We start from the raw sequence: 27,719 nt of genomic DNA, 5'->3' as shown, positions 1-27,719 counted from the left end.
CCTCTCTATATAAGGCCTGAAAGCCTGTCCTTCCTGGATCTGTCCCTGGTCCTCCTCTCCTCCCCCACTGAGATTTCCAAACTGTATCCCTGTGCCCTCCTCATCTCCCATCACTCTGGTCCGAGGGGTCCCAGAGGTTTTTGATCCTCTTCTGTCTCTATCATCATCTCTGTCCCTCCTGGACGAGAGGGCCACCACGACTTACAACCCGGCCTACCTACACCTTCTACCTACCTGCACCTTTTAACTCCTTTTAACTCGCCTTTTTTCTTGGGACAAGGCTCAAGATGCCAGAGCCCACAAAGAAAGGTAGGAGTGTTGATAGAGTAGATGCGATTAACATGTTTCCTCTAGCAGTAACAGCCACTCAAAAGATCCAAATTTAGCTGCTGCACTGCATGTTTTAATTAATTAACTCAGAAGTTATGTGTTGTTTTTTTATGATTGCCTTGTTCAACTCAGCATCTGCATGTTTGCTGTCTTTGTATGAGAAGGGCAAAGTCAATTGATACTCGCTGCAGGGAGCTCCATCACTTCTACAACTATCTGCCAGCTTGTTCGTAGGAATCCTCAAAGTGACTTTGACATTGGTATTGTATTACTGATTGCATGCATGTCTCGACCATTACGAGGGAGCAGGAGAACATTTTTAGGTTTATGAACACACACTATTGTTTGCTGGGGGGATTGTGTGATCTGTGTGATCCAGCTGGAGAAAGACACGATGATGTAGCCCGCTAGAGGAATGTGGTTGAGTGCCGTGCCAGACACGAGTAAAGACCCATGAAGGATGTTCCAATTTAGATAAAAGATAACCTGATTCAGAGTAGGGATGGCCAATATGGACCCATCAGATCTGCCCCCTGCCCCTACTTCATACTTCATATTCAACCATGCACAGCATCTTAACCCATCCCTCTCCATCCTTCACGCCATAACGTCACTCATCTGTACCGTCATGTCCATCAACATTCCCTCTTAATCCGCTCTTGTCTGTCATTACAATATGGAATTACCGCCTCCCCATTAGCTCGGCTCTGCCGTCGAACCCAGACATGCCCATGTAGAGGAAATGGGACGTTTTCTTTGAATCTTTGGCGCCTTCCAAGTTTTTAATAAACATTAACCTCCAGGGGGCCATTGATCTGTCTGTAGGTGTTACTGACACATCAGGCGAGATTTCAGTATGCAAGGCATCTATTTCTTATCTGTCTTTAAAAGTGGGCTGCAAGATCCAAAATCCCACTCCTCACATTCAAATTCTAACCCCATCTCTTGTTGGGTCATGGTCAAGAAAGAGTAGGAGTAGGTCAAGAAACAGCCAGAGCAACCCTAGGTCAAAGTTACGTAATGCTCAGCTTGGTCTTTATTAATTTCACCACCTTTGGATTGTCAATTGTGCACAGTGCCCCCACAGTGTTCGTCCACTGCCATATACATCCCTGATCCCCTCAGAGACAAAGCTGTGGGCAAATAGAGGCAGCAGATTCCAGTCTGCTACAAACACCCCCCATAAATAGCAGCATAGTCCAGAGCAGCAGATAAATGAGGGTAGAAAAGTATTGTTCTTTAAATGAGTCTGAACAGCTGAGGAGGAGAAGGCCAGCACTGTTGTTTTAGACACCCCACTCTCAAGCCTTTAAAAAGTCTGAACCAGAGATGACGGACTGGCTGAGTCGCCTGCAGATCTCTTGGGACTGGGATTCTTGTCCCTGGAATAGTTCAGAATGAGTGCACTCTTAATCCCCATCCCTTGTTCCCTGCCATCTCCCTCCAACCCCTCCTCCTCCTCTCCAAAACAGACATCTCCCTGCCACCCTTAGTTCAGCACGGATCACTCGGAGGTCACACACTCTTGCTATCAAAGCTCTGACCCCGTGCCCAGAGGCCTTACAATACTGTCCTCGCTGCTGGTCAGTTTGGGGTTTCAGTCATGGACAAGCCCATGTCTTCACCTCATGATATTTACTGTTACTAAGGCCCATCACTCTCCCTGGGCTGTGTCCTCTGACACTGCCGCTTTGTGTTACAGAATACCACCTCATAAATCAGACCCATGTGGTCAGTTACAGGGGGAAGGGGCTGTCAACAGCTAATTGTCACCCAAGTATCACTCTCATCTCTCACCAGATACTTAATGTCTCGTAAATGTTCCTCATTAAAGTCCTCGTCTTACCATAATTGCCAAAAACAAAGAGTTAAATAAAGAAATACAACAAGGGCGTACAGTATTATTAATGTGGGCACGACTTTAATAAAGCAATAAAGGTCTCTGTTAGGAAAAATACAAGCTGCCAGCAGTTTGGCTCACATTGGAGCCACAATGAGCCCTTCTGTCTGCACGCCAGCAGGGGCAACAGCTGAAAATACCTGCAACCCTGTCAGCTGCACTGGGAGTCCTCAGAGGTAAAACAAAACCTTTCTCCACTCTCATTATCTCAATGGTGAAGAGACAGAGCCGTGATTCTCGGGTGCATGATGTGACCCTGCAGGATTGTGGTCCGGTGGCCAGCAACACATTGTTTCGAGGTGGGGGCGCGGCTAATTTTGACAAGGAATGTTCACTGGGAATCATTACAAATGCAGGCATATCAGGAGCCAAGAAGTGATGGGAAAAAATGGCTGTTAAAAATGGTGCATAGTCGATGGACATACATGGAATTAGGGTTGCAGTATTCATAGACTGGCTGCAAACAACTGGCAGGAAGAAACCGAGACTGTCTATGAAGGGAACAAAGGTTTCTATGAAGCTAAAGATGCTCAAGAAAGAGCTTCAAGTCTCAGAGAATTGGTTGTATTATGTAAAAGGAGTTCAGAAAGTGGGACACTTAATGTCAAAGATACTGGGTTTGAGTATTCGAAATGTCTTTTGTCTCTTTGGCTCCAGAGAATACCCCTTGTATGGATCTTTTCATTGACAATGACCATCTATACTCGATAGAAATCATGACTTATACCATACCTATCCACCTATATCCACGCCTTAATCCCTGTGTTAACCCCCTGTTCTCATTCTGTATCTTACATTCTTTGCAAACATAAAATGTCATGCATCAGACATCAGTGCGGACTGAAGGGGATCAACAAAAGAAACTTACAGCATACGTAGGCACACAGGCATCCCTGAAGCACTCAGGCTATTGTTGACGGAGTTCCTCGTAGAGTGACAGGTCCAAACACATGATAGCAACAGAGCTGTCAACTGTGGTCACTCCAAATATGTATCACTAATCCCTGTGCCCCACACCTTCCCATTCTCTGTCTTCTCACATATGCAAAGCTCTGCCACTGGATGACAGTCTGATTTAATACATGCAAACAGGTCGATGTATTAAGTTAGATAGATAGAGCAATGAGCTCAACTAGTTTTTCCGACATCGAGCAACCAATTTCCTGCAGTGTCGTCCACTTGATTCAACTCATAGTGGCTTGGGCCACTCGGTTAAACCAGCATAGGTTTAGATTTATAGTAAAGCACTCGATTTTACCTGCTGGTAGCACCATCACGACACTAAACACATGATCACGGTAAATATATCGCCTTTCTAGTCTTCTGACCACTCAAAGCGCTTTTTACACTACATATCTTGTTCACCCATTCACACACACTCATACACAGATAGCACTGGCTGCCTTGCAAGGTGCCGACTGCTCATCATTTTAAGGAGCTAATCATTCACACAATACTCTGCATACTTTGAGAAGAATAATTTATTATTTCTGCAACACCAGTAGCAGATTTTCAGTACTCTTTCCACCACTGCTATTCACAGTTTCTGCAGTCCCCTCATGGTATTTGTGTACATTTCTGAGGAGGTTTAAGATCCCCCTGCCTTGTGTACTTTTGAGAGAGTTTACACAAATCTGAGGAAAAGACAGAAAAAGAACGGGTTCTCTCATGGTTCTGTGCTCCACTAACCCACTAATAACAAAAGAGGTTACATTTTTTAACCCCGTCATTGCGTGCCAATGGTTGTATGGATGCTTTAATCTCTTGAGGGCCTTGCATTGTGAGTGCTGTCGTATCCAAAGAGGTTTCTGTCGCTACAACCTCACCATTAGTTTCATAAGTCTAGACGTGGCAGAGGGCAAACAAATGGTGTGTCATGGGGGCCTTTATCATAATCAGTTAAGACTACATGGTGTCTAAGCATGAGCAGCCAGTCCAATCCAATGCAAAGATAATATGGCTTAGTGATGAATGAATCAATAAAACAGGTCATTGTGCACAGATGGAAAGAAGTTTTGGGGCATGTTATGTGTGATGATTGCATTAGAGACACTCTACAAGAGATCTTGTTGTCATGTTTGACAGTGATGTGTTTTGTTTTTCTTTCTTTAGATGAGACGCCAAATGGCCAGCCAGAAGGTGAGTGGACAGCGATAGACACTTAATCCCGTCTGTCACCTCACAAGTCTAGCAGATTATAGCAACACATTGTATGCACAAGGGCAGATATACAATCATCAGTATTTTGGTTTAAAAACAAGCATAGTTGTGTAAGTGAAAGTAGAACGAAGTGAGGTAACAGGAAACCAACTTGTGCACTGCGGGAAGAGAAGTGTACACGCCCTGTTTGCACTAAGGTGCACAGACACAGGGCAAAACCGAACTCGTCTACACATGTAACATGACAATCATAGCTCTGAAGTCGGCGTGAATGTGCAAACACAGGCCACATAGGAGTGTAAATGTGGAGCCAATAGTCAGCAGTATGGATGTGCTGCTGTGCTCCGGTGTGATCTGTGGCGACCAAGCTGTCAGCACACTCTCTGACATTCCTTTCGCCGGCCAGCTGATCCCTCTCTGTTGATTCAGCTGACTCCCCTGGCCGTCCCCATGTGAGCAAGGTGCTGGCATGCCATTGGCTTTTTGCCGGCGCTGGGCTTTGACCTTGGAGCTGCAGCATCTTGACGCTCCGACATAGCTACGGTGGGAGAGCTCAGCTTTTCAGGGTCTAACTAAAAATGTCATGTTGAAACTGCTGAAATCATTTGACGGATAAATAATTTCTGCATATCTTAGTGTTGCACTGGCTCATGATTTCAAGGGTCATAACCAGTGTTGGACAACTACCTTGAAGTCAAAGGAACACACTAACCACACAACATATGTTCTGCATTTAACACGTGTAGAAACAGACAGAAATATTTACAGCAGCTGTTATGAACAGCTACAGAAGTGTATTGTGAGCCCCGTTGACAGTGATGACTCATCGTAAAGCTTCAGGATTTACGCACTCTCCATCTCAAAGAAAATCCTAGATAAGAAGACACAACATGTATACAAAACATCTTTGCCGGTGCATATAAGTCTGGGATCACTCTGTACACTGAATGCAAAGAGATCAACCTGATTTTAAGCTCTCGATCAAACTCCAAAGATACCAACCATGCAAAAATGTAAAGTAAAGGAACATTACTGGGATTAGTAACTGCCCAACACTGGTGATAACATGTGTAACAACACGTGGACATGTAAGTGTAGAGGTCATGATCCAGTAAAGCCATTTTCGGGTAAACTCCTTATCTCAGAGGTTATAACACAATTACTTAAAGTTTAACAAAAGCCTGACGATGCACGACACTTCCTGTGAGTGTTGCGGTGGTGCTACAACAATCAACAGGTAAATCCAATGCTGCCTACCCCTATTGACATCTCCAACGAAACCACCACAAGCTCTTGATGATCCAGCCTTTATCTTTGGTACTATTTTAACTTGGTGTGTTTATTAATGTGCATTTGAATCCTGATCCACAATGACATTTGCATATTCCTAATTCAGACGTATTAACAGCACATTTTTTACATTTATAGGCAGGACAACAGTCTTAGGATAAGTTTTTTTTCCTGTGTGTGAATGGTCTGAATATATGATGTAAGTGTGGATGCCTTTGTGCAGGTGGGTTGGTACCCGTTTGTGTGTTTTTATATCTGTTTGTATGTGATCTTGTGCGTTTGTTTGAGTGCGTGACTGAAGCAGATGCTAAAGGCTTTGTGCTTATAAAAAGCAGCTGTTCCATCCACCACTATATTTGTCACATGCTCAGAAATTGTTGCCCCTGAAAGTAACGGTGCCCCACCCCTACCTGAGATTTCACTGGAGGTTTCTCCACCCCCAGGTGGGTAACCCTGACGTCCCCTCTTCACTTGCCCCAGAATGTTTTATTCTTTTGCACATCACACTTACATCACGTGTTCGTTTGGTGTGTGCCATCACGATTTTTTCTTTTTATACTTAATTCACTCTGAGAGGCGTGAAATTGCACTTTTCTTGTGTAGGTATCAGCACATGTGTTGACACAAAGAGTTGTTTAAGGTTAGCTGTAAGAGCACCACCCTATTTACTGTGCACATATCCACATGCCTGCACTTCTCCACTCGCCTTTGAGGCTTGGTGCTGTCGCTAACTCTGCTGTGGCTGTCTTTGTGTTTTGTGTAATCACACAGGAGGTGCAGAGGGATTAGGAAGGCTCAGTTTTACTGACTCTGTTGGCTCTAGTCAAATGGCCAGCTGTATACATTTAATGGCACAAGCAATCAGATCATTTACATACCGTGTGAGTCAGTAAATCAATGCCTCCTTGATCACTTTTCAGTATAGATATGCAATGACCAGATAGATGCATACATACAATGGCATAGCATATTTTTAACAAGCGGCAACCACTGACAGTATAAAGAATGGACAGCGTATCTGTGATGTCACCAACATGTTCCTGAAGAGCCTATTTGAAGCTGGAAGTGTGGTGGCTCTGGTCGCCACCATGTTGGTGGTTCTGCCTCTTCTACCTTCTGGATCATCTAAAAATCGGATTGTGGATTGTGGGTGGTGCTGAGGTGGGCCGAATGACATCTGGGTACTCAAACAAGCCATCTGTAACAGCACCTACCTGTCAATCAAAGTGGCCATGCTGTTAAATATGCATTATGTAACTGTAAGCCATTTTTTTGCCCATTTTTAGATTAGATAGTAGGATACAATGTCCATATTTATACTGTCCATGGTGCAGAGTCAACAATCATTGGATGGTTTTCCATGAAATTCCGTATAAACATCCATCATAAAAAAGGATGAATGATCCTCTGAATCTTCTTTTAGTGTCAGTGTCAGGTTAAAATCTTTAGTACTTTGTTTATGACCCAACATCATTAAAATGAATGACATTCCCATCAGTCTCAGCTGTACATTGGTGCTAATTATCAAACATTAACATGTTAAAATGCTAAATTAACATTATACCTGCTAAACAGCAGCATGGTTACATTCTGGCATTAGAATTTAGTGTCTATGTCTAAGCCCCACAGAGTGTGGTTGTAGACTTTCCTTACTCAAATGTCACCAATTAGCATTGTGGCTATCTGGTCATTAACTATTTATACCCATGTTGTTTGAGCAAGCATTGTCTTGTAAGGCTGCCGGGGGTTTGTGCTTCATGCTTGCTGCTCCAGCCTAGCGCTTTGTCTGCTGTACAGAGGCGGTAGCAGAATGGAAAGAGCCAGTAGAGACTGATGGGAAGAAACCAGAGCCCACAGAGCCTGAGCCTTTACAGGCTGTGGTGGGTCAGGAGCCGAGCCCCACCGAGAATGGCTCAAACCAGCCCCAGACTGGTGGGGCTGGGGTTAAAGAGCAAACAGCAGAGTCCAGTAACTCTGCTGTAAAGGAAGAGGGCCCTTGCTCTCCCCCACCATCTGGTAAGTATACCTCTTAAACATGAAGCAGTCCCATTTCTCTCTCAAAATGCATGTCTACCCCTCTAGCTCTTTCACTTTAGAAATGCTAGTGAAACAAAGTAATTTCAGTACAACTTGGCAGCATGGCCAAACTGCCCTTTTTTTTTTATCTTACATGATCTAAAACCTCAGCTCAAAGCTAATAGATTACCTTTACCTCCCTCCTAAGAATGCTATGGACTTCACTCTTACTGATTGGAGCCATGCATTGATTTATTATTTACTTTTTAAACAATGCTCCAGTTCCTACATGGCTTTAAATGCATGCAGATTTCATGGAAATAAAAAAATACTTGCGCCTTAATTTTATGGCGCAGTGGCAGTTCTTAGATGTTTTAATAAAAAGGAACTAATATAACTAATAAATACAGACTAATAGATTACTGGTTAGATCCTGGCAAATTGAAGTTGATGCTATTTTTGTGCAAGGTGAGTCATCAAACTCTTTATTCTATAATCCAGCAACATAAATGTGTAGGCAGAACAACAAGGCAACAGGGACAAACAAACACACGTATGGTAAATATAGTGCTGACGAGGCAGCCGGCTGGTTTCCTTGTATCAGTTTCAGTATCAGTTGAGTTGGACTGAATTGATCTTCATTGTGTCATAGCTGAAAGAAGATACAGCTCAGGGTTACAGAAGTATTTCAAGCTTTCATTTGGCTTGGTCATGTCTTGCAAATATGAGTTGCAGCTGTCGCTTACACTGTGCTGTGCTTTTGTTTCGGCAGCTTGAGAAGCTTGCAGCAATGGGCACAATACCTCAACGATCACACACTGTTTTATATATCAGACACATAGTAGTTCTTATAGGGCACAAACCAAACTATTGGTTGAGATTTTAAATCTTCCCGTTAAAGAGCTGCATGATATCTTCCATTCAAGTCTTGTCTCGCATGTGATCAATGGCCTTGTTGGCCTGCCAGTCTTGTATCTTGTTGGCCTGCAAGTGATGGACTTGGAGCTTTTTGATAGGTGGGTCTATTTGTCATTGACACCTTTATTACAGATGATGATGATGCTGCGGCCACTACTCCATCACCAACACCCCAACCAGGTTGGTACCCATAACAAGCCTTCCTACTTTATTACTCCTCACCTCACCCTTTGGAGCAATGGAGCACTCATAAGTTGGGATCAAATCAACTCTATCCTTGTATGGCAAGTTAGCAGTCATATTGTGGTGTCATATATTTGCCAAACAATTTGGCAGGGATCCAATAAAAGTTAAATAAACTTCCTCCAAGGGTTTTGCTTTGTGGTATATAATCTTGCATTTCAGCTTCACAGGTTCAGTGTTTTAGTCTTTAGTAACAGAAAGGCATCTCCACAGTTGAAACGGTATATGTATATATAATTTCTACAGATTTTCATGTCAAACCTTAAAATATTCTGATGCATGTCTGTGCACTGACATAAATGTAAGTAAAGGTGTGACTTTTACTTAAGACTACAATCACATCAACCTTTATTTACTCATCTCAAATAAAGGTATAGATGTGACAGTGATATTTCACATGTATATATTATATATAGAAAATAAATACATGGTTGCTTAATGTGTATATGCATATTGTGTAAAACCATGTCTATCTACTAAAAGGGAATCCTTTCATGCAGGTATTAATCATTATTCTAGTATATGGAGTATAATTTCTCCATGCTAGACACACAAAGTTATTTTTTTAAATAAGATGATTAAGAGTTGGGAAAAGGTGACAGAGCTAGACTAACTGAGCCAACTGCTGATCTGGGCTAAAAACGGTGCCACCACTATAGGCTACAGAACCGTTATTCTCATTGGTAAGACATCAAATTAATTTACTTAATTTACAAAAATGTCGAAGTATTGCAAATTTTCTTAGTTTTTAATTTCACATATAGTCGTGTAATCACAGGGATGCCAATTAAAAAAGCTAGATAAAGCTGTTGTATGGTGGGGAAGTTATTGGGATATATATTTGCCAAACCCACCAGTAAGACGTTTGTCTTATAAAACCAAAAAACTACTTCAAAAACCCATATTTTGTGGAATTGTACGTGGGTTTAAAGGCCCTTTTTACAATTTTACAAGAGAAAATTCAAGAATGAAGGGTAGGTGATTGGTTTGGCAAATGTATATTGGATAAACTTTCAAAAAGATGACCACACAGCTGCTTTTCAATAGAAAACAACCAGCAGGGGTAGTACACTGAACACAATATAGACCAAACCATCAAATGGGATTGAGTTTATCCTGATTAATTTCAATGATAACTGTGCTTTTTTCACAGAGGATGCCAGTTCACCCAAGAAACTCTCAATTGATCTGCCTAGTAAGATCTCTGTTAAATCCTACCACCATTTGAGTAGCTCCAGTTATAAATCCAAATGACCCACTGTCTGAATGTAGGAAACAAGTTTAGTTATAGATATTTCTGTGTGTTTGGAAGGTAGCTTTTCAATAGAAGAAAGCGAAGATCCTTCCTAACACATTACCATCTATCATCACCTATTAATTACAAATTGAGGTTTTTCTTCAACATTACACTTTCAGGTGTTTTCTGTGCACATAAATTGCCATTTATGTGAATACATTTGGAATTCTGATCATAACGGTAAATCAGTATTTAAAATAAAGTAGATTCAGAATTCCTCGGGTCACTGCTTGCAAATTTGTAAATGCTTCTTGTCGTGTTGTTTTGTTTTCTATGTGTGTGTGCTTGCTTCAGTGGACTTTACAGTACTATTTCTTACAATATGCTGTAAATCTCTCTTTGTCTTTGTTTAGATGATAGCGTCCCTGTGCCAGCCATGGGGAGAAAAGACTCAGGTAATAAAGTGGTAGCCAAATAAAAATAAATTTGTTCATTTTCTTCCACACAGACCGGTAGGTTCGTTTGTCCCAAGGCTTCGGTGTGCAAGATGAGAAAGATTGTTTTCCTGATATAGTCCCAACTCCTCCCATCCTGGTTGCATGTAGGACATCATGGGGATTTCGGAAAATTCAATCTTTTTCATCTGCATTGGGATAAAAGACAAACCCACACTGCATTAGTTTCTACAACTGGACCTGGATAACAACTATATGGTGATTTATCTGCATTTGGGGAGAGTTCTCATAAACCTTTATATTTAGCAGAAAATGTCCCTTAAATGTGGTAATTAGGCACTCTTTCAGTGTTTCATATTGTCTGTTTCATGCTTTCCATGTTGCAAAGAGCTTAAATTCTGCTGCTGTATGAAGTGTGATGACTGAAAGTGAGAAAATGTGTCTGTCTGTCCGTATAATTCACTGGAAAGATTAAAACTTTCAGATCAAAAATGAGAGGTGGGTGTATGAATTCCTCAGCATTTTTATCATGCACGTGTTTCTTCTGACTGACCAGTGTGGTCTCTGGGAGACGGCCAGGCTCCAGAGGACTTGGAAAAGCCCATCGACACCCCACCGCTGTCCACCTTGCTGATAGAGAAACCTCAAAGTGCCACGATCTATGTGGGTGAGTGACAGAGCAACAAAGAGGTGCTAAAGAGGAGTTGAAGATGGTAAAACAGGAAATTCTAGATATTAATAGGATTTTATGTGGGTAGTGCATTGATTCTTGTATGCCTGCAAGCAACATTACGAAGAAATTGGTATTTTTGTGATTTAGCGCCCCTCAGTTTCAGAAGCAAGTACAACAATGCAAGACATAACAGCCAGCTAATACTGCTTACTAGTCCAAAAGCAAGCCCACCTCAGTGTCTGTCTTTCAGCCTTTTATTTCAACAAGCTCTCACCAACGACTAAAAGTCAGTCCCAGATTTACTCTTGTCCGACGGCTTCATACTCAGTCACTCTCTACTTTTGTCTTCTTAGTCTCCTCCATTAACGTCCTCAGTCTTTTTGCCTCTGTCAACATGTCCATAGGGGCTGCAAAGCCTAGTTATATTGCAGACTTGCCCAGCTCCGGTTCTGGCATGACACCGGCTCAGGAAACTCCGTAAATCACAGAGTTGAGGCGGAGCAGCCTGAGGACATTAGATGGGAAAAACAGAAAACATTTTCTCCATAAGATATGATCCAGTTTCACCAAAACATAGTTGGTGGTGTGCTTCTCATGGGTGATCGTACCTGGACTAATTCTCTGCAATAAAGCCAATAAGCAAGAAAAATGTAAATTGATATCAAAATAAAGAGGAATTTACTTTTTTATTTATTCAGCTTTCAGTGAGACATTAATGATGTATTGATTGGACATTTGGTCTGTTGGACTCTTTCATACTGTTTCTGTGTCTAAAGGTGGAGACGTCTCCTTTGTCGCCAAGGTGGAGGCTAAAGATCTCCTTCGCAAACCCACTATCAAGTGGTTTAAAGGAAAATGGATGGATCTGGCCAGCAAGACAGGAAAGCACTTGCAGCTAAAAGAGACTTTTGACCGATTCACCAAGGTACTGTACAACAAGGCACCCATCTACTGTATATGAGCACCACTACATAGTACACACTAATGAAGCTGTTTATATGTCACCTCCTGGCAGGTCCACACGTTTGAAATGCACATCATCAAGGCCAAAGATAACTATACTGGAAACTACAGGTGCGAAGTCAACTACAAGGACAAGTTTGACAGCTGTTCTTTCGACTTGGAAGTTAAAGGTTTGTTAAAGCATCAAAGTATATTACAGTAACTCTAACATGTCCACAAAATACTGACTAGCACATGTGTTGTTACTGTCTTACAGAAGCTGAAAACACAGGCTTGCAGGGTATTGATATTCGATCAGCTTTCAAAAGAAGGTAATGAAAGAAGTGTGATGCAATGTTGATATTGTGAAGGAGTCAGCAGCAACCAATATGAAATCAATAGCCAACAGTACAGTTACTTCTTTTTTTTGTTTCAATTGAACAAAAAATATGATATCTTCTACTAATAAATGTTCCTGAAAAGTGAAGAAAAGAAGTGCAACGTCACCATCAAGTAGTATTATTGTATGACATGTACAGTAAGTGTGACTAGATGGTTGTAATAATGTCATTAACCTTTCTCAAAAGGTGATTACAAATCAACCAGCTGACTCATTGTGTAATTAAAGGCCAACTCTTGCATTTTAAATCTCCCTCCAAACAATGAGTCTGAAAAGCAACGCAAAACATCCCAGTTTCACAATGTTGCTGCTCAGTAGACGACGTGGCAATATTGCCTGGGACTGCTCTTGAACACAAAACACCTTGTTTAAAGCTTTTATCTGGAAAAAGACAAAAAAAGGGGTTTTGTGTAAACACCAATCATGTGTTAGCTTCAAGCTAATCGATTGGTTTCAGAGCTTTTGCTTTGTGTTGCTCTTTTAGCATTGTTTTCTAGTGCCTGTTACTGTTTCAACTCTGATTAAATCGTTATTAATCTCTCCTTGTTAACAACAGCAGTGAAGGACAAGAAGATGCAGGGGAGCTTGACTTTAGTGGTCTCCTTAAACATAGGTGAGAATCACATGCCGACCCTGAATGGATTTTGTCCTTTTTTTTGGATCTTTCAAATTATTTGTCAATTTGATGATATGTTATGCTATAGCAGGGGTTTTCAAAGTTTCAAAGACACTGTGGGGCCCCTCCTTAGACACCTCCATTCTTTGTAATGATGATAAAAAAAGTTATTATTCATGAATTCACTCCTATTAGTCTTTGTCTTACTTGGACTTATGGGATAATCAGGGTTTAGGAGATGTAAACAGGCTGTATAATGTTGCCATCAAGCAGCAACCTCTGTGGCTGTGAAGTGAAGCCAATGCAGAAATGGCAAAAATTGCAGGTCCGCTGCTGATCCACGTCAGAAACTTACTAGTGACGTCCTGGATACGCTGTCTATTCTTTACACTGTTAGTGGTTGCCATGTCTAAATTGGCACCATTCAAATTATGCCAAATTAGCCTTTAGCGCTATCTGTTCACAATGTACCCGTTGATATAGCGATGACTATCACTGCGTAAACGTGATGAGGCAAGTTCTGGAGTTCTAAGCTGATTTATGGGTGTTTATTCGTAAAGGACACCTAAGATAATGAAAGTGAATCAAAGTGAATCCAGAAATATGTTTATCATATCTTTGTAGTAAGATTTGACTAAGTTATGACTTAGGAATCAGGCTCTAACCTCATGTAGTATCGTTGCCTCGTGTCTCCCCCTCTTGGCCCACCCCCTAAACGATCCCATGCCCCCCTGGGAGGCGTGCCTCACAGTTTGAAAACCTCTGTGTTATACCAAAGCTGCTGTGGTAGCTCAAAATAAACACCATGATGCATATTTCAGATGCAGCGTTTAAATGTGAGTACAAATAGTCCTAGGCAGTGACACTGTTCCACCAGCAAAATTACACATTTATTGTGGGCTTGTCTCTTCTTCTCCCCTACATATTCAGAAATCAAAGGTTAGTAGAGAAAAACCCATAGGTTTTAAAACGATTAGACCTTACTGCGGGTGAGTACTATAATCCTGTAGAGTCCCCAGCATGACATGTAGCTCTAGGAATTGGACGAGCAAGAGTGTTGGCCTACTGTAGTACGGTAACACTTCATTTGAAGGCAGCATTCCTAACTGCTCAGTTGGCCGTCATTGATAATGGAAATGGGCTTTGCATCATAAACACTCGTGGCGACGGCTCTTCATCAAGACATGAAGTCAAATGCCACTTTTATGATGCACCATTTTGAATCATTAATGGTGTGCTAACGGGCTATGGAGAAATGATGCTGTAAAATAGTGTTATCACTACATTGTCATTTTATTTCACTTTAGAAATATTAGGCAAATACCACCATGTTTATTTCAGCTTTCTTCATAATTGCCTGAAAATAAACAGATGAAAAATAGAAACGGATAATATGGAATAATGTTTTTACGCTATTCACCTCCAACCTTTCTGACATTTGGGAAAATGAATGGCTGATTGAATGGTCTTTATATAAACTAATGGACGCTCATGTCGAGGGCGATGTGTCTATTAACTCAGATCTCACAAATCTAACATTTCCTAGAGACACTTTCATCATCTAACAGTCTCTGGAGCATCTCTGAAGTGATCACTCAAAACAACAACAGACAAAGGGATGGGCCAGTTCATAAGAGCAACATGAAATACATGAAATAAAGTCTTTGTTGCAGGTTTTCACTAAATTCCTGCATGCTGCATTTCAACACACAAAAACATTTAGCATCACAATACATATAAAAACTCTCCTGTGTCTGCTTTTGTGTGCTGTTTTAATCCTACAGCTCTTATTGTTTCATCCTCCACACTTACTCTTAAGTCTTTAAGTGTCAGATGCCACTTTTATGAAGCACCACTCTACATTTAAAAACCTCCTGAAGACCTCCAGCTCTTCAGAGAGTACCTTCTCTCCAACACTACCAACAACTGGACATGATAAATCTATTCCCCTCTACAACTTTATTATCCCAAAAGATCAGATTTTAGGCTAGCTGTCAAGGAACTACATTACTTTATTACTATTCTTGTTGTTTGCTTCTATATTTGAACACTTCCAAATAAATCCTGGTGAACTGACACATGAAAAATAACGTACAGACACGATTAACCCTCCACAACTTATAATATACCAATTAGAAAACACCTCTGTTTTGTGTTAATTGTGCTTCCACTCCACTACAGTTAACATTTCACTCAAGCTAAAGTCACCCGGCACATAGACAGCTCGTCATGCCCATCCCTTTGTGTGACATGTCCTGAGGAACGCTCTGCAGGGAACCGGAATATGCAAATCAAAAACGGCAGGAAAATATTAACTCAGTAAAAAGCTCCTCCTACTCTAGAGGTTAATGAGTAGTTCCTCAGGACATGTTGCTAACACCAACCTATGACTCCTACCCTCACAACGTTCCCTCGTATCGGCACCATTAGGGAGCCAAAGCAGGATGATACCCCAGAGATTGATGTGTGGGAGATCCTGAAAAACGCCCGACCAGATCAGTACGAGAAGATTGCCTTTATGTACGGCATCACAGATCTGAGAGGTCTGCTGAGGAGGATGAAGAAGATACCAAAAGAGGAGAAGAAAAGCGAAGGTAAATCAGTGTTGCAAAGTAGAAATACTCAACAAGAGAATATCTTTGTGTGGTAAATCATGTTTGACCTTTAATGATCACTTTTGTGACTTGTCTCTTTAAAGCTTTCGCAAAGAAACTGGAACCAGCATATCAGGTGGATAAAGGTGGAAAGATCCGCTTGGTGGTTGACCTGGCCGACCCTACAGTTGATCTGAAGTGGTACAAGAACGGACAGGAAATCAGACCCACTCCCAAGTATGTAACAACATGTTTTTTTTTCCTCCTGCATCTTCTCCCCTTCAACACTGCACAAATAAAACGCGTTTTTCAAAAATGCATTTCATTGGGGCGTCGATTAGCTCAGTTGGTAGAGCATCTGCCCCATGTAATGAATAAAAATGCGTTTCATTTGTGGTATTGGCCTTCTATACCAGTTTTCTGGTATAATGTGTTTCATTTTGTCACAACTCAAAAGCACAATGGTTAACTATGGTTCAATAGTTTTACACAGATTCATCTACTTAAGTTCATAAACATATCACACAACCTACATTTTTACAAACACGCCAACAGAAATACATCAAAGTATAATAGTGGCTAATGAAACAGTATTTCTAGTGTAACCTTACATCACCTTCAATTTTACAGAGCACCCTTCCTCATATGTAGCACACTCGACTGTGAACCATTGCCAGTGAACAAATAACGTTTTCTCGACTCTAATGTGGCTCATTATGAATTCACAGGGCTCTATGAATTCACCACCCAAATGTAGCCCCAGAGCTACATTTGTGTGGTAATGCGGTGTATGATGTCAACTGTTGTCTTTAATTGCCATTAACTGTATATGTCCTCCTCTGTACAGGAAAAAGGTGGTACCTCCTTCACAGGTCTTTAACCAAATCTGGCTTTGGAACAAATTTTACAGATGTTAAATGAGAAAGTAACTGTTCATAAAGATCCTGTACCACTGTAACATTAACAGCACCAACATTATTATTATTATAAAGGTGTCATACTTTTGTTTTTCAAATCCACTATGGCTCAAAGGATATGAGTAATGGTTTTAGGTGTTTTGGAAATATTTTGTAAGCCTCGAGTATAATACTAGACGTTGGGAATATATGAAAATAATGTATTAGCATTTACAGTAGCATCTTTAAGCTCATTGTTTTGGTGTCATGACCCACAACTTTACAATTATAGGTCAATCATTTTGGCAAAGAAATGCTAGTAAACCACTATGCTGGCTCCCCAGCACCAAACACCAAAAGTTGTAAGTTGTGAACATAGGGGAGCATTAAGCAGTTAAAGAGCCAGATGTTCCCCATAATTTGGTGGATGCCAAAACAGAATTATATAAATCTAATCTAATCTTATAATACTGGATTTACATTCAACAAGTTAACAGAAACACAACTTAAAAAGCAAGTTTAAGCTCAACCAATGAAACATAGTAACATGTCTAAAGGTAATAATAACAAAAATATTTATTTCATAATAGGGTAGCATATCATATTGAAGATAAGATAAACACTCTACCTAACCATACATTAGCTCAAACTTCTGTCCAAAGCCATGCAAGATTAAAGCCATCTGGGAGGTTATTGCTGTTTTCTGGTTTTGGTCTCCTGTCAGCTCCCTGATCTAGAGACTTCACTATAAAATACTCTTTGACTCTTTGATTGCCAACTTGATACACCCCTTCAGGCATGATGTCTCTCTGTCTTTGTGTGTCTGTCTACCTGTCTGTCATATCATGGTGTTTCCTTTCTATGTGCCATAATCATTTTCTGTACACTCCCTGTGCTCCGGCCCCATTCTGGCTCCACTGCTGACCTTAAGTCAAAGGAAGTAAGTCCATCCATCCATTTGATTGTCCCTTCTTCTCTTCATGTCAGAGTTTTGGTGTGATCCCACCCTTTAGCCTGACCCTTGATGCATGTTGCGTTATAATTATACAGTTCTTTATTTTGCCTACGCTCCTACACATTTTGATTTGAAGGTTTGGTTTCTCACTATCTTACAACTACTACATATTGACTCATACGTAGTGTAGGTGAACACTGATGTGACTAATGGACTTCCTGTTTAGGTATATTTTTGAGCATAAGGGCACACAAAGGATTATGGTCATCAACAACTGCAGCGTAAACGATGATGCAGCCTATTCTGTAGCTGCAGGAGACGAAAAGTGCTGCACAGAGCTGTTTGTTAAAGGTATCTCAACATGTTTACCTTTATTTACTGTACATGATGCAGATTTTCTGTCTTGTTGAGTTTCTTTGTCATCATTTCTTTGTGTATCATGTCCTATAGAATTGCCAATAAAGATTGTTAAAGGTATTGAGCCTGTGAAGACCACAGTGAATGAGAGGATTGAGCTGGAGTGCGAGGTGTCAGAGGAAGGAGCTCAAGTCAAATGGTAAGCATTTAAAGATTGAATATTTTAAATACTTCTTTCTTGTCACCAACATAAGGTTTGTCAGAACAAAGGAAAGTCAAATAAACAGGTTTAACCTCTTCAGTAAAGCAGAAGATAAAGATAAAACTCATGTTGAAGAACGAGTAGTGCCACTTCTCTGTGACTGGGTGCTTTGAGATTGTGGTTAAAATATTGGCACTAGTTCCAAATAATTTCCCAGAAAACTTCCTGGAACGACTGGTAAAACTGGTAACTCGGATGCTAATAATAGATAGAACTGAGCCATTGTTTGATCTGTACACTTCCTGTTATTTCCAGTTCATGGAAAATCTTTTAGTCAGTGCACTGCAAATCAACAGGACATACATGAGGAATAAAGTTTCCAATAATAAATAAATAAAAATTATTTATATTTACATGATATATTGTGGATATAACTGATAAATGTCTCAATAATTTGTTTCTATTTTTCCTTTTAATGTAATTTGCAATAAATTAACAAGTTATTTTCAGGAAATATCAATGAAGGTTTTTCCATTCATTTGGGATCAAGAAAGCTGGTTATTTGGGGAAATATAAAGTTATTTCCTGATTGTTTCAGTGATTATGCCCCCCACGTCTATGTTTTAGATACTCATTTATCTATCGCTTGTGTCTATGTCACCATCTGAAATGCTTCTTCCTCTTTCAGGATGAAGAACGGTGTTGAGGTTCCCACAGGAGTTCGCTCCAGATATCGAGTTAAGTGTGAAGGAACAAAACACTACTTGGTGATTGACGATGCCTCCAAAGAGGACACTGGAACATACTCCATTATGGCTACTGGTGGCACATCTGAGGCTCGCATACAGGTTGACTGTATGTAGCATTCTTGACTTTTTCCTATTTTTAATTCCTGTTTGCTGTTTTCATGCTTTTTAAGGTGTCTTTATTAATAATTATCACTATTCTGTTTTTGTCTCTCATACTGTTTAATCAGTGAAACCACTGAAGGTGCACCAGGACTTGCAGAATATAACAGTGTTGCTGGGTCAACCTGTCAAGTTGCAATGCGAGATTTACCCAGGCAATGTCCCAGGTCGCTGGTACAGGAATGGACAGCTGATCCAGCCTAGTGACCGTATCACTATCATACACAGAAATAGGTATGTTGTCTCTGTTAAATTCTGTTCAATCAAAACCAGTTCAGACAAATGCTAACATCATTTTGTTTCGTAGGGTCCATCGTCTTGAAACTGAAACATGCTCCCTTCACGATGCAGGAGATTATACTTTTGTACCTGAGGGATACTCACAGAGCCTCTCTTGCAAACTTCACATCATTGGTAAACAACCTATGCTTCACTGGATTGACATCATGCTGAAAAAACACCTTAATGTAATTTTTTGAATGATACTGATGACTTCATTTTCTGCAGACCCACCAAGGGTGCACTTGGACAGCTTGAACTTCCCAGACAACACAGTGACAATTGTGGCAGGAAATAAACTTCGCTTGGAGATTCCAATCAGTGGAGAACCGGCACCCAGGGTGGTGTGGATGAAGGGAGAAAGGGTGAGCTTTAAACTTTTGTTTCTGTCAACAAATCCCATGAGAAGACCAAAACCAAAGTACCGGTACTTCCCAACTTCCCAAGCACATTTCTGGTACTCAGCCCATTAATCATAATTGTTGCTGATTTTGGTCTTTTCATTTGTTGACAAAAAAAGAAAATATAGAATATTCCCAGACGTATGCTATGTCATCTGGTAGTCCACCTTACCTCTAAGGCATAAATATATTTTTTTCTGTTTTGTTTGTCTTAGGTGATTCTCGAGTCAGGCCATCGTGTCCGAGCTGAAACATATGGCGACCAAACCAGCCTGACAATTGAAGTGACAGAGCGGGAAGACAGTGGCAACTACAAGATAGTCCTGCAGAATGAGGCTGGTGAAGCTACAGCCAGCGTCAAAATCAAAGTTGTAGGTAAGTGATCAGAAAACACTTCAATCGAAAAGATCGAGAATTGCACATTTGTTTCTTGAATCCTTAACATGGCCTTGTGTTGTCTGCAGATATCCCAGATGCTCCAGATGCACCCTTGGTCCCAGTGGTGGGTGGTGATTGGTGCTCTATGACGTGGGAACCCCCAAAATATGATGGAGGTTCACCAATAACAGGTAAACATTGCATCTTACTTATTGTACTTACTTATTATATTATATTTATGTGTTGGGGTTAAATAACAAGCTTTCTGATTGCTTTCCTCTCAAGGCTACTTTGTCGAGAGAAAGAAGAAACAGAGCTCTAGATGGATGAGACTGAACTTTGACCTGATCAAAGAACAATCATTCGAGCCCAAGAAGATGATTGAAGGAGTGCCATATGAAGTCCGGGTCTTTGCAGTCAATGCCATTGGTGTGTCCAAGCCAAGTGAACCATCCCTAGCCTTTACTCCCCTCGGTGAGTAGCCCAAATATCTCCATGAACTTTCACTTAGGAAAAGTGTTACATAATGCTTTAGTTTATCTAACAACCGTTTCATAATAACAGACGAAATTTCAAGTGCAGGCCAGTGATGCACATGTGATCTGCCCTTGGTACCCCGGTGACACAGCTGTTCCTCCCGATACCCCACCATCCCAAGCATTCTGAGTGTGACCTCCACCGGAGCTTTAGAGGATATTAAATATGTCTTTATAATGGCTGCCAAATCATCTGCGGATTAGAGATTTAGGAGATCAGGTCTGCCAGAGGGTTCAATAGGAGTTAAATATGATTCAGAATACAAGAATAGACAGCAAGAGCAGGGACTAATAAGATCTGTCCTGGACATTGATGGCATACCAGCCGGCAAGAGAGGCGCCTTGCTCAAGTGTTCATGACTTGCCAAAATGGATGCTTTCCAACCTCATTCATACCCAAAAACAAATGAGGAATGGTGGCTATGGCTCTTCTGATCTCTAAAAACTTTATCTCCACTCAGCTGTGACCAGTGAGCCCACCATGCTGGTTGTGGACGATATCACAGACACCTCAGTGACCGTGAAATGGCGTCCTCCTGAAACTATCGGAGCTGCCGGTCTGGATGGATACTTGGTGGAATACTGCATAGAAGGAAGTGAGACAACCTCTTCTACAGCTCCCTGCAGACTGTTAGACTGTGATGAAAGTTTAGAAATTGAGAGAAACATGGTGAAATCTTTGGTTTTCAATCCAAGCAATTGGCCATTGTGAGACAGACGATTTTAAGCTTTGGCACCCAAACGTAGCTTACGTTAATTTGTGGCTATGTTCAAATGGGTATGTTTATGACCAACCATTTTATTAGACACATCTAGCACAGTGTGACATCCAATGGACCTGTGTGATCACTGCTATCTCGTAGCCTGTATGGGATGTATGTGCATGTAGTCCACAAAAGCAGAATTTGGAGCAGAGGTAGACATGAAACAGACGAATATTCACTGACAGTTGTTAACAGACTGTTTTCCCCTCAGCTGATAATTGGATAATATCCAACACTGAAGTCACAGAGAAGACCAAGTACACCATTACTGGGCTGACTCCAGGGTGTAAAATCTTAGTTCGAGTCAAAGCCCTCAATGCTGCCGGAGCTAGTGCTCCACGGACCCTTCAGCACTCTATCCTGGTCAAAGAGGTTGTTGGTGAGCTTTAAAACACTTTTCTTTTAACTGCTTTTGTACGCTCTACAAATAAATTTAAACATGATTTTTTTCTACTGTAATTTGTAAGTTGATTGTTCTGAAGGAAAAGATCAACACAGATTCAAAAGATATCTTGAATAGGACCTTGATCACATACCTCATGGTCTATCCTCTCCTCAGAGCCACCAAAGATCCGCGTCCCCCGACACTTGAAGCAGACATACACTCGCAAAGTTGGAGAAGCAGTCAACCTTGTTGTGCCATTTCTGGTAAAATAATCTCCCAACTGATCAATATTTGCTGCATTTCTGCGCAGAATAATAAACCCTGTGTCATGTGTCTGCAGGGTAAACCTAGGCCGAAGGTCACCTGGCTGAAGGGGGGTCAGCCCATTGAGCCTTCGCACGTCAGCATCCGTAACACCGACTGCGACAGCATCATCTTCATACGTAAAGCAGAGCGTAGCCACTCTGGGAAGTATGAGATGACGGTGCAGGTTGAAAATTATGTGGACACAGCCATCATTGACATACAAATCGTAGGTAAGTGAAGCGATCCTGCTCTGACAGGGTATCTGTCAGTTTTTCTTCAGTATTACTTCTTGAAATCATAATAATAACAGCAAACTTGTCTACTCACAATCTCTCCTATCATTGTTAGACTTGCCTGGTCCTCCTCAGTGTGTGACAATTGAAGATGTTTGGGGAGGAAATGTAGCTCTTGTCTGGACTCCACCAAGAGACAGCGGCAACGCCCCGATAACAGGCTATACCATTCAAAAAGCAGACAAAAAGACAATGGTAGAAGATATGCACAAATGAAATTGCAAATGATGCACATTTGATATTTGCATTAACACGCTTCGATCTGTTTAATAGGAGTGGTACACATGCATTGAGCACTACCATCGCACTTGCATCACCATCACAGAGCTGGTGGTTGGGAACGAGTACTTCTTCAGGGTCTTTTCAGAGAACATGTGTGGCATGAGCGAAACTGCTACCCTAACTAAAAAAAGTGCCCTCATCGTGAAAGAAGGTAACAATTATTGTCCTATTGCTGAATGTTTGTGTGGAAGGGTGAGATCTGTATGTAACCATCACCACAAATCTTAGATTTCACATGTCAATATAGTTGTCTCATTTGCTGACTGTTTTTTCCACAGCTGTTATCTGAAAGGTACTGTCAGTAATGTTTTCCACCCTAAGTGAGACTGAATTTACAGCCTCACTTTAAAATCTTAACACGGGTCGGGCTATGACTGACAGGCCTTTAAACAATGTTGTTTCAAACTCAGCCGATGATAAACAAAAAACATTGTCTTTCCCTCGTCACATAGGGAATTCCCCACATGATACCGCTCAGCACCAGTATCATGCAAAACCCCATTCCTTTACCCTTCCCCCAACAGGCTTGCAGGTGAAAATGCACGATTACTGTGACCACGACTTCAAGGAGGCACCAAAGTTCACACAGCCGCTGATCAACACTTTTGCCGTCGCCGGTTACAATGCCACTCTCAACTGTAGCGTCCGTGCCAACCCAAGGGTAGGTGGGAGAACCAAGTACCAGTACAAGTTTATCGTGTTTTTTTATCTTCCTCATATGCCAGAAACTATTTAAAGACAGTATTGTATCAACTTTTAAAGGATGAGTGCAACTGAAGAAAACAAAGACAAAAATGAAAGAAAATTAAAGTAACACTATGACCCAAACTAGTATAATTGTTATCACAGTTGCTAAAAACGATGGCCAAAACTAAGAAATTATGACCAATGGTTGTATTAAAAAAGAACTAGTCTTAATGGTTCCCTTCTCTGATCGCAGGCTAAAGTGATCTGGATGAAGAATAAGATAACCATCATTGACGACCCACGCTACCGCATGTTTAGCAACCAGGGAGTATGTACTTTGGAGATCAGGAAGCCCAGCCCTTATGATGGTGGCCTGTACACCTGCAAGGCCATCAACGACTTGGGAGAGGCCCAAGTGGACTGCAAGCTGGAGGTCAAAGGTTAGTGTGGACCAGGGGGCAAGCTCCACTTGCTTCCTTGGGTACCTGCCTGTATCTGAATCTGGTTTCCCAAAGCCTTTCTACTTTTATTACCTAATTTCTTTGGCACTGATGCAAGCATCTTTGCTTCTTTATCTAAAAAAAGAGCCATTATAATCAAACTTGTCACTCTGTAACGAGTGGAAGGAAGCAAAGATGACTTTGGGAAACCAATCTACAGGGGTACTGTAGTGTTTTAACTGTGTTGCAGTCTACCAAAGGGCTGACCACATAGGCGGTGGACATGTAAGTATCCGGACTGGTATGCAGCAGCTTTTCGTAAAATCATTATTAATGGTTGTGTGTTAAGTTCTTCTCGATGACTATAAGCAGTTTCTAGTGATTTGCTAAATCGGGTTTAGCTAGTTGAGACCTTAGTAATGTGTAAATTGGTTGCTAGGAAACCGTCCAATCAAAAGTAATCAACTATGAAAACGGAAAGTTACTGTAGCATCATGAGCTGTATCGTGTAACGTGTAGGTTATGTTGTTAGTAACATGTAGGTCAGGGATGTCAAAAGTATGGCCCATTATTAGTAGCATAGACTAAACATTATTGTGATTTGAATTCATTAAAAAAATGTAATTGTTATTAAAGTGTTTGGTCAGATGAGTCAACTACTTTATCTCTTTCACCATAGATGCGTAGCTAATATATTAGGCAAGCTCACGTTAACTTTGGCAGTTAACTTTGGGTGTAAATATTAAGTAATAACTAATCTCCATATGAAAACTACTTCTTGTGGTGCAACCCATTTTAATTCAGTTAAAACTTGCTAAGTCTGAGTTTATGAACAGCTGATGCAACCAGCTCCTGAACACCATTTTCACAGCACATACAAATAATGTCATAATAATCTGTTTCATATCATTTGTGTGCAGTGCACATAATACCTGACACTTTTCCATCACCACCACATGTAGAGGTTTATCCCCCGCGTGTTTACACAACTCTATCCGAGTCCAGTCCATCCAGTCATCTTGTTCATCAGCACAACACACCACACCCCACGTTACACCTCAGTAGGCATAACATATAGAGCTGTGATGTTTTTGTGTTGTATTAAACTCTTCTCCACAGATTCCAGTGTCTTCTTTATGCCACACGGTTTAACTCCTCATATAAAAGAGTTCAGTAATAACTCAACTGTATTCCCTGGTGGACACATATAACTCCATGTAAACATTGTGTTAACCCCTCTTCTCTTCTTTCTCCCCCAGTCCAAACTCAAGAATTGTGAATTTATGTTCTCATAAAAGGTAAGCTTTCATATGGATTTGGCATATGAAGCTTATGTCATTCATTATGCATCTTTCAGCCAGCTTGTAATCTTTGGGACTGTAGTTCTTCTTTATGAAAGCAGGACCCAGTTAAAGAACACCTGAAATTAGGTCGAGACAAGGTCTGCATGATGACTTTCTGCCAAATTATTCCCCAGTTCTGCTTAGCTGGCTGAATTTAACTACCCTGTTTTTAATAATTTAATTGATTGCCATAGTTGTTGGTATGAAATGGTGTGAATTCAAAGACTACCTCTCATGTAGTTTGTGCCACAGATAAGGTGAGTAAAAACATTTTGCAAATATGCTAACCTTTGCCAAGAGATGCAGATCATCTGTGTTTTGTGCTATGATGACATGAGGTCTACTTTTTCTGCTGTTAAGTAAACAATACAAACGTACGTGTTCGGTTTGGAACTGAGTAATGAGATGTGCTTGCACAATCGGAGACAGCATAGTCCTGTTGTATCCGTTATTTTACAGTGGTGGAATGTAAGTACATTTACTGAATAACAGGAATATTCTGACATTTTGGGAAGCGGCGAGTTAGCCTGGCTCTGTCCCGAGGTAAGAAAATCCACCTCCTCTAAAACCCACTTAATCTACCAAGTCCTATTTACTGAGAGGATAAAGGATGGACGACGTATGTGATGCCGGCCACAGGTTTCTGAGGACTGCAGTTTTTGGCACTTCTGCATTGGCCTCACTTCACAGCCACAGAGTTTACCACTTGGTAGTTACTTTGTCTTGTTGCCACTTCTCAAAATGTCAAATTATTCATTTAAGTACATTTTTTAGTAACTTTTTGTTTTGAAAAAAATGTGTTGTATATTTTAGTAGATTTCATGCACAAAACATTTAAAATATGATTGAGTACTTTTACTTTTGATACTCAGTATGTTTTGTGAATACCGTAATATTCCTGTAGTTTTAACATTTGAATGCATGACTCTTAATTGTAGCAGAATAAATTTTACACTGTGGTACTGACACATCTAGTTAAATAAAGGTTCTGAGTGCTTATTCCACCACTGTTATCATATCGTGGATATGATAAAGACAATATATGCTTCATTAATTTGAAATTTTCTGGACATGTTGGACTTGCATTGTATTTCAGTGGAGTCAACAATGCTTCTAGAAGATTGAGTGTGAGTGTGGACTGCGTACATGAGCTATTCTGACTACCTTTCCTCTCTTGCTATTCCTCCTTATATAACTGTGATCTCCTAGCTTCTCTTCTTCGCATTCTGCTTAACCAGCCTCTTGCTCTTTCGCTTTTCTCCTCTTCTACATCTACATCTGTTTTTCACTCTCCACATCTGCCTCCGTCCCTTTCCAACAATATTATAAGAGAGTTTTTCCTCTCGCCCCACAGGAGGCTTCACTTTCTACGAACTGATGCAACGCGGAGTGCCCCTACACCTGATTGACAAGTACATGAACGAGTCCAAGATTGTCGAGCAAGAGAAGTAACATCGGACCGAGTGCAATGAGGCGTTTTAAGCTTTGCAGACATCTGCCACCACTGGTGATCCTCATCTCTGGAGGGATGATGGAGGGATGGAAAGACGAGTGGAGGAGATGTCGGAGAGGGTGTACTGGTCTGTGGTGTGGCATGTTGTGTGCAGGTTTGGAGCTAGTTACCATAGAGAGAGAGAAAAAAAAAGCCAGTTCACGTCTTTGTCACCCACTTGTGTTTGAAAGACAGCTCAGATGCATGTCGGCAGTGTTTTGGTTCTAGCTTTGATGAAGTACATATAAAACATATACAAAGCACATATAACACAGTGACACACACTTACACACACAGTATTGATGCACACTTACAGTATTTAGATGTTGATTCTTGTTGGGAGTGCCCATTGGAGGTGATTATTTATTTCTAAGGGTCTGAAAGAAGGAAGAAGGGAATGTATAAACAAAAGTTTGGTGTTTGTATGGCGTGTCAGAACTTCTATATGGCAAGAAAAATTCAAATATAGCAGAGTAATGTTGGATAAATGAATGTGTAGACCCTAATATTTGTTCATTTCACTTTTTTTCTGTGTAGTATATTTATGTGTAATAAGTGAGAAAATGTAGAGGTCCTTATTCTGCATGACACATTATGCTTTTTGGATTCGTATTGGACTTGAGGCTTGATTGATGCTCAGTCATGTGTGCATGCATTTATCTTTGTAATTATCACCACGTGGATCACAATAAAAAAAAAAAATTACATTTGAAAAACTCTGAACTTGTTTTGAGTATTCTTTTTGTTTGGGTCTCTTATAATAGTATTGATATATGTTGAATTGACACTTATACACAGAGGGACTAATTAATTAGAGTAAAAAGTGAACAAAAATATGGACTTCTGATCATTTGTAAATGTTTGCTTCCATGCAAAGACAAATCATTTGTGTGTAAATCCGTGCTTAATGTCTCTGTCTCTGTTTATAATTTGAAACATTTGGTTTAAACATTTAATTTACAGAAAACAGCCAACTAACTAAATAAATAACCAAATAATGAGATACTGGTGTTTCAGTTTAAAGAGCGACCGTGTTAACTG

General features: G+C 40.7%; 1 protein-coding gene across 9 annotated transcripts; it reads left to right on the top strand.

Annotated features, from left to right (window-relative positions):
- Window positions 1–49: 49 nt before the first annotated feature.
- On the top strand, window positions 50–27,385 carry mybpc1 (myosin binding protein C1). Of its 9 annotated transcripts, XM_027272135.1 has the most exons (35): window positions 50–309; window positions 4,343–4,369; window positions 6,052–6,123; window positions 7,478–7,696; window positions 8,747–8,794; window positions 10,011–10,052; window positions 10,508–10,549; window positions 11,106–11,216; window positions 11,999–12,147; window positions 12,238–12,355; window positions 12,442–12,496; window positions 13,121–13,177; window positions 14,111–14,119; window positions 15,611–15,774; window positions 15,879–16,011; window positions 17,602–17,610; window positions 17,852–17,976; window positions 18,076–18,181; window positions 18,873–19,039; window positions 19,161–19,326; window positions 19,400–19,506; window positions 19,600–19,736; window positions 19,988–20,147; window positions 20,237–20,341; window positions 20,436–20,624; window positions 21,148–21,282; window positions 21,662–21,829; window positions 22,010–22,098; window positions 22,176–22,371; window positions 22,490–22,629; window positions 22,708–22,867; window positions 23,241–23,377; window positions 23,657–23,843; window positions 25,103–25,141; window positions 26,541–26,637. In XM_027272135.1, the coding sequence occupies exons 1-34, from the start codon at window positions 288–290 to the stop codon at window positions 25,120–25,122; spliced, it is 3,771 nt and encodes a 1,256-aa protein (XP_027127936.1). In that variant the 5' UTR covers window positions 50–287; the 3' UTR covers window positions 25,123–25,141; window positions 26,541–26,637. The 9 variants fall into 9 exon arrangements, with proteins under 9 accessions (XP_027127936.1, XP_027127932.1, XP_027127937.1 ...); XM_027272131.1 differs by lacking the exon at window positions 25,103–25,141 and having other exon boundaries at window positions 26,541–27,385; XM_027272136.1 differs by lacking the exons at window positions 7,478–7,696; window positions 25,103–25,141 and having other exon boundaries at window positions 26,541–27,385.
- Window positions 27,386–27,719: the final 334 nt, after the last annotated feature.

Source organism: Larimichthys crocea, chromosome XX (genome assembly GCF_000972845.2).
Source record: "Larimichthys crocea isolate SSNF chromosome XX, L_crocea_2.0, whole genome shotgun sequence".
In the NCBI taxonomy this organism is placed as follows: Eukaryota; Metazoa; Chordata; class Actinopteri; family Sciaenidae; genus Larimichthys; species Larimichthys crocea.
This window is presented reverse-complemented; position numbering and strand designations above follow the sequence as displayed.

Bases quoted from the DNA above. Each gene is read 5' to 3' on its own strand.
- mybpc1 (XM_027272131.1), top strand. From the start codon at position 288: ATGCCAGAGCCCACAAAGAAAG. The intron at 12,148-12,237 runs GTACTGTACAAC...ACCTCCTGGCAG, and splicing joins CTTTTGACCGATTCACCAAG to GTCCACACGTTTGAAATGCA. The intron at 19,327-19,399 runs GTATGTTGTCTC...TTTGTTTCGTAG, and splicing joins ACTATCATACACAGAAATAG to GGTCCATCGTCTTGAAACTG.